Here is a 14,024-nt window from a genome sequence, read left to right on the forward strand (position 1 = left end):
TTTATATTTTAGTTGTTAAACCCACAGGTTTGCTTTGTTGTTTTTGTTTAAAATGAGTGAACAAATATTGGAAATATACACAATAATGGTAACTTTTTTTAATTTAAAAAAGAAATATATCTTTACTGAAATAGGTTTTAATAAGATATCAAACATATGAAAATCCCATTTAAACTTAATCTCCCATTGTAAAAACACATACAGATTTCCTTTAAAAAAATTACTTTATTGTGGTGTTTTGATGTTTATTACTTTTTCTTCAAATTGCTCTTGAGATTTTTTTATTTAGTACTTGCAAAATAAGATATATACTTCTAATTAATTTTTTGTAAACTTATGATATTTTATGAAAATATAAATAAATTGATACAGTGTATAATATAAACAAAAATTTTAGACAAGAACGAAATTCTAGAAATCACTGTTTAACTGTTTAAAAAAAAAAGAGTTATTTAAAAAATCTGTTTCAAAGATGCTTGCTGTTATAGTCAATAACATATTTCAGTAACTGGCCTTCATAACCAGGGTGATCAGGGTTTCTTTTGTACCTAGCCCATTGAGCACTGAAGATTGAATGTAAGGCTTCTGTTGATTGCTCACTAAAAATCCCCAATGCTGTACCCTTTAGAGCAATAAATTCAGGAACATGGTAGAACACTGCATGGGCTTTTGGGGTGACTGAAACTGGGAGTTGAAGATATGAGTTCTTAAAGTCTTTGATATGTTGAACATATTCAGTATTTAATGTCCTTCCAAAACAGGAGCTAACAACACTCTTAAAATGTTGGAATGTTTTCACAAAACCAAGCATATGGTCTGCCTTTTCTCTTTCAATAATTCTTTGCAAAACATCCGTACTCTTCAAAAGCTTATGACAATTATTCCCAACAAACTCTCCACCATGATAAGGTTGTAATTTCAATTTAAGAAGTAATGACCAATCTTTGCCTTTAGGCCATATCTTTAGCATTGATTTGTAAAGATGATTTACAATTCAAAGGAGAAGGTGAAGTTCCATTGGGGGAATAAACTCAATAACTTGTTTGACATCTTCTTGATCAAACAATGGGTTATGAACAACATTATGAAAATCCTTTGCACACATTTTTTTATTCTCTTTCTCAATGAATGCTTTGTATTGCATCCTAATGGATTTGAAGTTTCTTGGAGTTCCCTGTTCTTTGAGGTCACTAGATTTAATATCACACCAACAGCAAGGGTGTTTGCTTGAGTGAGACTGAATATTATTGATATTGGCTAACTTCATGTCACATGCAATAAAGAAAGGCACATCAATTTTCCCAAATAAACTTAAAATTTTTTTGACATTTTCATAAGTTTCTGAAACATTTTCAACAACAGCAACAAGTAGCTGGCGCTTGGCACTTGTTTCTTTCCCATGTTCTACAGCCAGTAAGCTTTTGTCATTTGAGGCTGAACTTGTTTTGACATTTTGACATCCACCATTGGAGATAACACTCAAGCTGAACTTGAGGAAAGTTCCTCCACCATCAATACCTAGTTTGATGAGAGGCGGTGAAGTGATTGCTCTAACTCTGAGAATTGTGTTATAAAAATCCCCTAAACTCTTGTAGTGAACAACCTTTGCCAAATAATCAGTTTTTGTTGATGGCCTTGTAAGTGAGATTTTGGAAAGTTTGAATAAACTTTCACCAGCCATTGTAAAATTTTCCCTAAATTTTGTTTCAACAATTTTTGAATTTGTAGTCTTGTTTAATGTTACAGCCAGTTCTTGCATCTTTTTATTTGAAAGACCAGTATTGATTTGAACTTGAACCATGTCCAAAGTATTTAGAGAAGTTCTGGATATGCACTGAGCTCTGGAGGGACCTGGAGTGATTGTTAAAGCTCTACCTCTTTCTCTGCTCAACCTAATAGTGCCCTGTGGAGAAGATACCTTTTGAGTTATTACAGAGGACGCAATTTTTTCAGCAGTTCTGGAATCAGTTGATACCATTTTCTTTAAGTTTTCAAACTTGGTGGCTTGTGAACAATTATGTGTTATTCCTCTTTTGACTGCACTGAGACAGTTTGAGCATAGTTTATCAAAACTACTTGATGATTCTTTCAAATCTTGATCGGTTGAAAAAGAGAGCTTTGTAGAGTGTCCTTTTAGTTGGCCAACCTGGCAAATTAAACAATTACAAGAATCAAATCCTCTGGTCTGTGGTCTAATAATCACTTTATTAAAGTCATGTAGCTTAGGAAGAGGCAAGTTTCTATCTCCTTTGCCATGCTTTTGTACCATTGCTCTGCAGGAATTGCACATCCCCAATGGAACTCTATCATCCTTAAAATCAATGGAATTTCCAGAAAAAATATCTAGTATTCTTTTCTTGTTGAAATCAGGAATATGTCTGTCATATTTTGAAAAACAAAAGAAGCATACAGATTGCTGACAATCTTGATGAGTTTTTCTTTTATATGGCATTTCAGTGCTTAAAAAACTGATCTTTGAAAAAAAATTTCAGTACAAGCTTGTGAAAAAAACTTGGCCAAAGCAATGAAAGATTTTAGGAGATACTTCAATACAAGAAGAAAAGCACAACAAGGTTATACATATTTGATTTAAATAAAAAAAACTTGATTCTAGCATTCACTTTGAAATTATTTTATAAATTACCAATTAATTTTGAATTTACAATTCTAAAGTAATTTTTACAATATGAAAAAAAGTTTTTATTATATCCAATATTTGTTCACTCATTTTAAACAAAAACAACAAAGCAAACCTGTGGGTTTAACAACTAAAATATAAAGAGTTTTTTATGTGTTTAAAGTTCAGAATAATTAGAAAAAATGCCTCTAACTATGTGTTTTCTTCCCCATTTTTATACAAACTTGGACAAAAAAAGCACTCTTTTTGCAGACAAAGTACACACAAATGTGAAGTCTAACAACCTTAGAATCCCATATCCACTAGTCACATGATGTTGTTACTAAATTAGTTACTTGATGTAACTTTGAATCTTTAAAAAGCATAAAAACCACAAAAAGCTGCTATATTTTGGCCGTTTTTTCAAAGGCGAGATTCCTACTTTAAGAGCTATATTCTTTGCACAGATAAAAGATATCTTGCTTCTATTTTTTTTGCCTGAAAGATAAATGCCAAGGCTTCATTCTACTAAATTTTGAAACTTCCATAGTCGATAATAAGGTTAAAATAAAAACGTAAAGCATCCGTTGTCTCTTTTTAAAGAGGCTTTTAGTGCCATACCCTATACTTTAGGTCCCTGTACACAAACCACAAGTGTTAAAGTGCTGATTTTTTGTCAGGTTATAGCCAACACATATATGTGAAGAGTTTTTGATATTTTTTAAAAACTCCATAACCCAAAAGTGAAAAAAAAAACAAAATAGATTTACAACGGGGCTCCAAGTGCGATGAGTTGCGCAAAATGCTATAAACTTTAAATGTGTTTTTCTCCTTTGGCTATAGAGATTAGATTTTAAATTTTACTTCTGGTAATATCTGAGACCTTGCAGATTAATGCCCCATCGGTCGTTTTTTGGTCCTCAAAATTGAGGTTGGGACCATTTTTGGATAGGTGTGGACTTTCCACTTCTTTTCAAGAAAATATTTGTTTAGCAATTTTGAAGAAAACATAAAAACATGTTTTCAATATTAGATATGCGATATATTAAGCTATAATTCCTGAAAATTAAATGATAGTTTGATATTTCATTAAAAAGTTTTTGTGAAAATATAAAAAATGAATGTCTGTCCTTCAACATTCTGCTACTGAATACCAAGTGTAATAGTTTAAAAAGAAAATTAACTCGCCTTTGTACCATCCTTGCAGTTTTGTAGTGTATCTTCCAGTTTAATTAATTCATTTTCTTGATCATTTAGAAGTCGATAAATCTATTTATACACAATTTTAAAAAGTTTAAAAACTTAAAACATGTCTTTTTTTTTTTACTTTAAAATTTTTAGTTCAAAAAAATTAAAGCTTTTCATTAAAAGAATATAAAAACATTACCCTAAACATGTGTTGTTCAACATTAATTAAAGGTTCTATTTTTTTCTTTAAATCACCAACTGTCTTTTTGCGATTAATACTTAATACTAACTCTGCTGAAAAAAAAAAAAAAAAAAAAAAAAATTTTTAACAGAAAATTCAAAAGAATTGACAAAAGCACACTTCCAATAAAAATGTAATTTTAAGCAACTATTTTTTGTGTTCAAAAGAAATATGGGTAAATGCATCAAAAGAATGCTTTAATACAGGTAGCTGGCAAATAAAACCTGAACCTTTTTTAGTTTGATCTTCAGCTTGAAATGGAGGTCTAACTATGAAAAGCTTAATTGTATCATAAAATTCTTCTAACTTTTTATAAAACAATGATTCTTTGAAATCTCCAGTAAAGTTATCTGTTAAAAATATCTGAAAGGAAGCAATAATAACATATACTAGACATTTCTTTTTAACAAGTTCTACTTACTAGATAAAACTGTGCATTCCCTAGAAGCTTAAATATATTAAGAATGTTCATATCATGTCTTTTCAGAGAATAATATCAAATAAGCCAAATAAATAACCAATATTGAAAAATTAGCTTGTAAAAAAACATAAAGATTTGTTATATTTTTCAATATAAATTCATCATTTGTTTACAGGAGCCTTTAAAATACCATTTTTAAGTTTTACCATTACAATTATTAAAAAAATAACACTTTAAGAAATACAGAAGAAAGTAAAATGAATAACTATTTGAGCTTAAAAATCATTTCCTAAAAAGGCATCTGATGACCATTCTAAATCAATTGAAACTTCTGGGGTAATATTAATTTAAATACAATTCACACTTGCAAGTGTGACCACAAACTCCATACTAAACTTTCTTAAAAGTTTCTTCATACCTTAGCAAATTTGTAAAAACTTTCCATTTTTAAGGTTTTTTCTGGATTATCAAGCAACAAGAAACCAAAATATTCTTTCCATACAACCAGCTTAGAAAACTCCTGACCTCTTTGGAATGATATTCTCTGTTTTAGCTCTTCTATTGTTGAGTTGAGCGAGATGTGTAACAAAAATGGTTCTTCAAACAGATCACCTGACTTGTCATCAATATATACTTTTAAAGTGACCCCTAAAATGTTATATTATTGAGGATTGATAGGAACTTTATTTAGGTTAAATCTTTATTAACTAATTGTTTAAGTTTTACAGATAATTGTTATATAACCTCCTGACTTATAGACTTGAAACTGTTCATTTTCTTTTCTCCACTCTAGAAGCAGATCAAATAAATACAAACAAGTGTTTCCCATCAATTTTAACAATGATGTTTCCTAAAAAAAGATTTGTAAATGGAATTTCTTATTATTCATGTTTATTAAAAGTACAGGCTAGGGCAAAAATTGCCAACACCATTTAAGTATGTATGTAATGTACCGTAATTTAATGTAATGTAATGTATGTATGCAAATATATATATTTGAGTGTTCCCAAAAAAAAATTTTACTTTTTGTAGTTTTGCTGATCTTAAAGTCTTCATAAATAAAAGAAAAGTTTTTGAAAATAAATAAGACGAACATAGCAATTATTATTGTCACTAATATATATCTTTGAATATATTACTTAAAATATTTTGTTGTGTGTAAAAAGAGCTTTAATTTAGTTTTTAGTTTATTGTAATCAATTAGTAAATTTGTCTAAATGTAGAGATCACACCTAACATATAGTAGCATTAATGTATCAAAAAGTATTTATTGCTTAAGTGGTAGAATGAACTTATGAACTTGTGTAAGAAGTCTGATTTACTTAAATGTTTGTTAACTTAAATGCAGACATTTTGCATTAAAATTTACTTCAAAATTAAACTCTTTTATTGCTGTTATTACAAATGCTTATTTAAAAACACTTTTGAGTGAAGTATTAAGTTTTTTAAAAATTCCCTGGTACCATGCACACTTACTACTGTGCTATAAGAGAGATATTAGGCACAGGTACCTCTTCTTCAAATGACATTTGAATTGAGTTTGAAGAATCTTCATATTTAATCAGGCGACATTGACATAATGGGATATATTCATGAAAACCAAGTATCTAAAATAAAATGTCAAGTATTGAAAAATTTTATTTAAAAAAAGTAAATTAAAATCATTCAACTATTACTATAGCTTAGAATAGAATTGACCCTTTAGTACCTACAAGCTAAATAAATTTGTTTAAAATTAAGTATGGATAAAAAGAATTATTAAAAATAGTTTACTAAAAAAAAAAACAATAATTTACCATTTACATTACATATATTACTAAGTTTATACAAATTGATGTAAAAAGATGCTTGGTATTTTAAATATAGGGGGAGGGGGGAAGATTTGTGCCTTGGGATGGTTTTACCTTGGAACAAATACTCTATTGACTCATGATCTGGTGACAAAATTGAAAACTAAACATAATGCTTAGTTTTAAACATTAATGGTGTTACTGCAGTTTTAGAATCATTTTGTTTTCAGACATTGCTATTATTACATCAAACCTGTGCTTTTGAAAGAATAAGCCAAAACATTAATTTTTTTTTTTTTACATTTATAAAAAAAAAAAAAAATATTTTGTTACAAAAACATATATATAGCAAAATATCATTCACCATTTAGAGCAAATAGTAAGATAAGAAAAAAAGAATGTAAAATCTGAAGCCTTAATGATTTAAAATTGTACCCGGTTTATAAGTCTCATAATTTTACAAAGAATTTTGGTTAAAATTTTTTTCAAATTGATTTTTTTAAACCTAAGCAATTTTGTAAAAAGTCTCTTTTTCACGTCTCTTATCACTTAACTTAGGAAAAGTTAAGTGATAAGAGATGTGAAAAAAAATGGGAAAAAATAAAATTTACTTAAGCTCATAAATCATCATAAAATTAACAAGCATTATCTAAAAAAAAATTAATTTATTAAATAAAACCACAAGTACCTTCCAAGCTTTTTCTGTGGCTTCTTTGAGTGTATCATTTTGAAAAATATCAAGCATGGCTTCAACTTTATTTCCATGAAGTGGATGAAAACCAAAAAGTTTGATCTAGATGAGAAACCAGTCATTTTTGTAAAAGCAGTAATAAACTTTATGAATCAAAACTTTAACAATGCATTTAAATGCTTTGAACTCCTTCATTATTGAAGTTATGTTTCTTTGATAGTTATTACATTGCCCTATAGATTAACTAGAATCATTTGCATACATAATTGGAATCCCATAAATACATTTAAATTTCATCATGAAACTAACTTTTCAAATAATTTTCGATAAACATAAAAAACAAGTAACAACTCAGTAAACAAAAGATAACTTCAAAAGAAAAACATTACACTGTAAATGTGCTTAAAAATGCTTGAAACTTGCATAAATTCGTTAAAAAACATAGCAGGAAAAAAATTAGAAAAACCTTGCAAACACTTTTTTCTTTAACTGTATTAGTTTCAGAGAGAAGAGAAGAGCATAATTTACTTAGATGAACGGGCCAGTCTTCTTTTTTAATGAAAATTTTATTTTTCTTATCAATCTTTCTATACATCAACATGTAAGCATTTGATGAACTAGAAAAAAATGTACCGCATTAAACTTCTTTATATTCTTTTTATTCATGTAAATAATTAAATTTCATTACATTACCTTGAATAATATCCTCCATATTTGTTATGCCCTCCATAAGACTTTTCAATTTCACTCTCTGAAATCTAAAGAAGCATTTTAAATAATAAAAACAGTTTTGAAAATGGTTTTTACAAAGACTTCAGACTATTTGTAAACATGTAGAACTTCATGAATAAAGGAAAACAGTTTTTTCAACAGATCCAATTTCTACCTCAGATACATATTGGTCATTAAAACAATACCATTTACCATTTGTAAACAACCTATTTCAAAAGAAAAAAATAAAAATTTTTTTTGCTTATTTGCTTTTTTCTTATTTTATTCCTTGTTTTGTTAAAATTACTTTACTATTAAAAAATAAGCAAGAATAATCCCTCTCGAAATTTATATATGCAACTTTATATATATAATTTATATATGCATTAACTTAAAGAGCTCTCAAAGAATAATTGTTAAAGACACATTTAACTATGCCCACAAATTTCAAGTATATGAATATATTAAAAAATTTAAAAACTTTAAGTATTTGTAATTTTTTGGTATTTACAAGTGATAATATTGAACATACTTTATGTAAGCATAGTAATGTCCCCCAAGTGTGCTTCCAGAATGAATCAGAATTGAGTACAACTCATAAAGGAACTTTTTCTACAAAATTTAAATAATTATAAACAACTTAAAGTAACACAAAACTTAGTAACTTAAAAAGAATTTAAAGAAAAATTTAAATTGGCAAAACTTACAGTTATTTATCATCAACTGCTAGTTTTGGCAAAAGACTTTTAAAAAAAAAATCAACCCTTTTGCCATTTTTAAAGTATAACTACTTTAATTTTTTTTTTAATTCGAGCATGAAATCTCTTCAAACACTTTATCATAATACCAAATACAAAACAAGAAAAACATTCAAATTTCATTTAAAGCCATAGAGTAAACAATTTTAAACTTTACATTTTGTAATATACCTCTTGAAAATTATACCAGGATTTTCTCTTTTTTATGGAAACTGATTCATGGATGTAACCATATAAAGGGAACATCCTTAGTTAAAACCTTGTTTACAAAACAGAGTTTAAGCTGACATAAATTTTTTTGGGTGCTACAAAACCTTTAACCCACCTTGAAAAATGTTTTAACTTTTGAAAAGTAAGTTTGGTTCCATTAAGTTTAACAGTAATATCCAAATCAGATAAAAACCTTTAAAATTTGCTGCAGTAAATTTCAATTCATTACTGCAACAAATTTCAAATACTAAAAATTGTTTTTATAACTTAATTTTTTAAAAATGTCTTAATTTTTTTAAAAAACCAAATAATTATGTAAGAACTATTTACTTGTTAAAGGATTATAATTTAACAAAAAATGTAACTAGTAAAGTATATAATCCATTAAATAAAGTAACTTGGGTTAAATTTTTCTATGTGTAAGAAACTTTTGTCTAATTATGAGGTATACTTCACCAGTATACCCACTACCACTGAGCTACAATTCTCTATAAGATAATTTACTTATGATGTACCAAACAAAAACTTTAACTATTCTGGCTGATTAAGAATTGCAACAATTAACTTGATAAATAATTTTTCATTCTAGAACAAAAAATGCCATATGTTTTCCGTGATTTTGGGATTTTTTAGTTAACAAGTTTTTTAGTAAAAACTTGACTACATTTTCTGGGTTTTTCCAGAGCTTTAATCCCTATTTTCCAGGTTTTTCAAATGGCATGATGTACTGATAGTTTAAAACCTGGTTTAAACCAGTTTTAAACAATCAAATACCAAAAACTTGGAAACGCTGAAATGCACACATTTGCAACATTTCACAATTTTTTTCCACTTAAAAATGTTTTATTACCTAAAACTGCTTATTGTTATCATCAAATGCAACCCCTTTCCACATATAGTGTTCACTTAACTGCTTTGTTATGCTTGTTGAAAATACAATTTTCATAAGATTATTATAATCACAGTTGATTTTCAGTAGTGTAAAATGCTACATAAGCCTTTTTATATAAGAATGAATTTCCTGAATCACAAAAGAAGATAATTTGACCCCTTACTTTACATTTTTTCTTTTCAGAATTCCTTGGAGCTGCAGTATAACTCTCATTTTCATTTACTGGGCACTTTTCATTTACAAGAGAAGCATCTTTCTGAAGATAAAAAGACCTATAACTATTTTATGCATCAAAAATAGTAAAAGAGAACACAAAATATTTAAATAGTAAAGAGAACACGTAATACAAAATATTTTCATTTTTATTTACTAGTTTTTCTTTTAAAAAATGAACCTCCTGAAAGCACAATAGCCACACCATTCTTTGATTACACTATGTAACAAATTTTTATTTTGTTCTTGGGTTGAAAGTGTATTTTTCTACTTCTTTTGGCCAAAAACAAATAGAAAATAGCTATTGTTCCACAAAAACTTGCTTCTGTAACTGGGACAATGATATTTTGAAATATGTGTGTTTTCAAGAAAGTTCTTGATTCATATTGAATAATGAGTATTCTACTAGAATATAACTGATCTGCTAGAATCGTATGGTATTTATGGATCATATATGAAGATCAATTATTTAATTTGAATGGCATCAAAGGTTGTTTGCATTCAGCAAATGCATTTTGCAACATCTGTAGCAAGTTTGTCAAAACTAGAGCTAAAAAGTACTCTGTGGAAAATGTCCACAGAGAAAGATGTTGGCATGCCTGTTGGGAATCAGGACAAACCTTGGGCACCTCATTTTCCCTGCAAACTCTGGAAGGTAAAACATATATATAAAGACCTCTCTCTCTCTCTCTCTCTCTCTCTCTCTCTCTCTCTCTCTCTCTCTCTCTCTCTCTCTCTCTCTCTCTCTCTCTCTCTCTCTCTCTCTCTCTCTCTCTCTCTCTCTCTCTCTCTCTCTCTCTCTCTCTCTCTCTCTCTCTCTCTCTCTCTCTCTCTCTCTCTCTCTCTCTCTCTCTCTCTCTCTCTCTCTCTCTCTCTCTCTCTCTCTCTCTCTCTCTCTCTCTCTCTCTCTCTCTCTCTCTCTCTCTCTCTCTCTCTCTCTCTCTCTCTCTCTCTCTCTCTCTCTCTCTCTCTCTCTCTCTCTCTCTCTCTCTCTCTCTCTCTCTCTCTCTCTCTCTCTCTCTCTCTCTCTCTCTCTCTCTCTCTCTCTCTCTCTCTCTCTCTCTCTCTCTCTCTCTCTCTCTCTCTCTCTCTCTCTCTCTCTCTCTCTCTCTCTCTCTCTCTCTCTCTCTCTCTCTCTCTCTCTCTCTCTCTCTCTCTCTCTCTCTCTCTCTCTCTCTCTCTCTCTCTCTCTCTCTCTCTCTCTCTCTCTCTCTCTCTCTCTCTCTCTCTCTCTCTCTCTCTCTCTCTCTCTCTCTCTCTCTCTCTCTCTCTCTCTCTCTCTCTCTCTCTCTCTCTCTCTCTCTCTATATATATATATATATATATATAAACATTTCCTATACCGCTTTTGTTATTTATAGCGCCAGTGCCATATTGCTCTGAGCTCCCCATACTCCAGCTCCCTCTACTCCTTCTAAGAGAGCAGCAGTGTTTACAAAGGTAAGGTAGTTCAGAAGAAGATGAATACACTGACTCAGATGTCAGAGACATAACTGAGCAGAGAAATCCATAATACCACAACCAAGAAGGCATCAATGACTTGATCAAAAGTCAAACGGCAAGCTTTTAACGTCAAAATCAACCAGCGGAATTTACTAGATAAAAGTGTGCAGATATCAGGTCAGAGAAAGCATCACAAGGGCTTTTCAAGCTTCCCTTGTCTAGATAAGCTTTGCTTTTGCCACAATGTGACTGGTCTATTTGAGGCAATCAGAATTACTCTCAACCCCAATAAGAGGTTCAAACCCTCAAAGCCTCAATCTACAATATAAGTGTAAATCTAGAAAAACTATTCATTTCTATTGCTTTTATTGTCTTACCAGAGTAATTCAAGAATAAGTAAATGCATCATGTCATTTTGTATCTATTTTGTGCATATTGAACTTTAAATTTACCAATTTTTCCCTATGATAATAGGTAAATTTCATAAATATCATTATCCTGGATACAAAAGCAAAATTAGAAAAGAATACAAATTTTTTTCAAATTTTCTAGACATAGGGAAATAGAAATTAACAATTTCAACTCAAGGACAAAACCTTTGTTTCATGGTGTTATTTACACAATAGGTATAAACTCATAAGTTATTTACACAATAGGTATAAAGTCATAAGTTAGATGCCACAATAGGTTTAAAAAATAAACTAAGAAATAAAAGTGTTTTACTGTTTCAGGATTTTTTGGTGCTGATGTATAATTTTCAATTTCATGGTTTTCTTTCAAAGATGAATCATCCTAAAAATTTATTAACATTTATTTGACTAAATAGTTTACTGAAAATCATAGGAACAGCCACATAATTTATTCCATTCATTATTTTGATGTGATCTAAACTCTTAGAAAATAAGAAGACTTTACTTTCTACCTTTTCAAATTTTTCTGAGATGGTATACAAACAATCTTCATTTTCGCTAATGTGTTTTCTGTTTAAAAGGGATGCATCTTCCTGAAGGCAAAATTTACAGAGATTAGAAATTTCCAAGTATTGTGAAAATTATAAAAGACTCATGTGCAATTATATTGATGCTTCAATCCCCAGGAAAGATAAAAAAGTAAAGAAGACTACTAGATTTTAAAACAAACTGACAGAGTTAAGTCTTACACAAACCTCTGTGGACTTTATAAACTCATGTAAATCTAATTTGAATGGAAATGTCATTCTAAAAAAAAAGTGAGTTTGTATTTATATTGTTTCCAAAATAAATATTTTCATACCTATCAATGTAAATAGTATCAATTTTTTTTATCTAGTATGAAGATCTTTATATTCTTTTTTTATAAAAGATAATGACAAAAAAATGAGACTGTTTTCAATTTAAATTTGAATGTACAAATTCTTATAGTTGTATAAATATATTGTGTGTATGTTAAATATATTCTGTGTAATGTCTTATACAGCTTTCATGAAAGTTTAAACGATTGCAGAACTTTTATCAAGAATGTTTGGTTTTTGTTTAATAAAGAAAAACTGTAAAATGATATCAACTTAATTTTTTTTATTTATTAAAGAAAAAGTAATTAGCTTTAAAATGAATATGAACATGTTATAAAAATTTTAATATTTAGTTAGAAAAAAGCTATTACAAAAAATCTTATAGGAAAAATAAGAAGCACAAAAGTTTAGACGATTTGCAACATTCGAACAAAAAATGAAAAAAAAAGCCAAATTAAAATTTGAAGTGTCCTCCTTTGTTTTTATAGCAAAGATAAACTTGTTTATGCATTGATTCAACTAATTTCATGCACATCACGTGAGGTACCTTCAGCCAGTACTCATTCAAAAGTTGCTTTAAATGCTGAGTTGATTGAATTTCATGGTATGTCAGTTGCTTGTCGATCCAAGACCAAATATTTTCGATTGGGTTGAGATCTGGTGATCTAGGGCACCAGGGCATCACATTGAACTTTTTTTTCAAAAAATATTCTTTGATTGAATGTGCTGTATGAGCTGAAGCCCTGTCTTGTTGAAAGATGAATTGCTTGCTTCTGCCATACAAGTGTCTGATTGATGGAACTAAACACATTTCCAATGTGTTCTTGAAGGTGTATTGATTAATTCGGCCTTCATACAGCTCACAGAAGCCTATACTTTTGTGAGAAAAACATCCCCAGATGCCAACCGAACCTCCACCGTCTTGTCGACGATGTTGTAAAAACCTGTCTGAATATTTCTCAGTTGCAAATCTTTTGACATAGATTCTTCCCTTACGGTTTACAACTTGAAAGTTAGCTTCATCACTCCAAATAACTTTTGCCCACTGTTCTACAGACCAGTCCAGCCTTTCTTTGCACCACACTCGTCGTTTACGTTTATCCGTGATTGAAAGAATAGGTTTTTTAGCAGCTATGTACATTTCAATTTGTCCGACAATGTTCATCTCACGAGCTCTCTTCTAACTTTTGGATTATTTTTTGACTCATTGAAGATTTGTGCTAGCTTTTTGTAGCTGAGTCTGGGGTTTTCTCTGCTCATTCTGAATATACCATTTTTGTCACGGTTGCTGAGTTTGGATGGTCTCCCAGTACGCGGCATGTCAGAGACATCCTTGGTAAGTTCCCAGGTTTTGATGGTTTTTCTAACGCAATATTCAGAAATGTTAAGTATTTTGCCTATTTGAACATTTGTGTGATTTTTTGTCCGTGCCATACTTGCCATTTGATGTCACTAGAAACTGATTTTCGACCCATTTGCACGCAATTGAAATTAATTTGAAATTCACAATATTTTAAGTTGATTTTTAATGAATTAAAAGCTGCCTGATGATGTTGTGATGAATTTTTTGATTGAAAAA

At 29.7% G+C, this 14,024-nt stretch overlaps 1 protein-coding gene across 15 annotated transcripts in view; it reads right to left on the reverse strand.

The window, feature by feature from the left end:
* Positions 1-14,024, reverse strand: part of LOC145181896 (ubiquitin carboxyl-terminal hydrolase 47-like) — a 32,271-nt gene that overhangs the window by 10,651 nt on the left and 7,596 nt on the right. For 8 of the 15 annotated variants that reach the window (XM_090080690.1, XM_090080694.1, XM_090080684.1 and 5 more), the window contains 15 exons: positions 12,335-12,392; positions 12,098-12,178; positions 11,899-11,967; positions 9,683-9,775; positions 8,192-8,271; positions 7,835-7,886; positions 7,642-7,706; positions 7,415-7,565; positions 6,946-7,050; positions 5,979-6,074; positions 5,212-5,317; positions 4,886-5,115; positions 4,277-4,409; positions 4,005-4,099; positions 3,806-3,886 (listed from right to left, as the gene is read on the reverse strand). In XM_090080690.1, the coding sequence (XP_089936816.1) occupies positions 3,806-3,886; positions 4,005-4,099; positions 4,277-4,409; positions 4,886-5,115; positions 5,212-5,317; positions 5,979-6,074; positions 6,946-7,050; positions 7,415-7,565; positions 7,642-7,706; positions 7,835-7,886; positions 8,192-8,271; positions 9,683-9,775; positions 11,899-11,967; positions 12,098-12,178; positions 12,335-12,392 (1,495 nt within the window). The remainder of the gene's footprint in view (positions 1-3,805; positions 3,887-4,004; positions 4,100-4,276; positions 4,410-4,885; positions 5,116-5,211; positions 5,318-5,978; positions 6,075-6,945; positions 7,051-7,414; positions 7,566-7,641; positions 7,707-7,834; positions 7,887-8,191; positions 8,272-9,682; positions 9,776-11,898; positions 11,968-12,097; positions 12,179-12,334; positions 12,393-14,024) is intronic. The other 7 variants (XM_090080686.1, XM_090080692.1, XM_090080696.1 and 4 more) reach the window with 3 other exon arrangements.

Source organism: Hydra viridissima, unplaced genomic scaffold (assembly GCF_058129835.1).
Source record: "Hydra viridissima isolate aposymbiotic clone 2 unplaced genomic scaffold, HvirCarnegie_v1 scaffold_2, whole genome shotgun sequence".
NCBI lineage: Eukaryota > Metazoa > Cnidaria > Hydrozoa > Anthoathecata > Hydridae > Hydra > Hydra viridissima.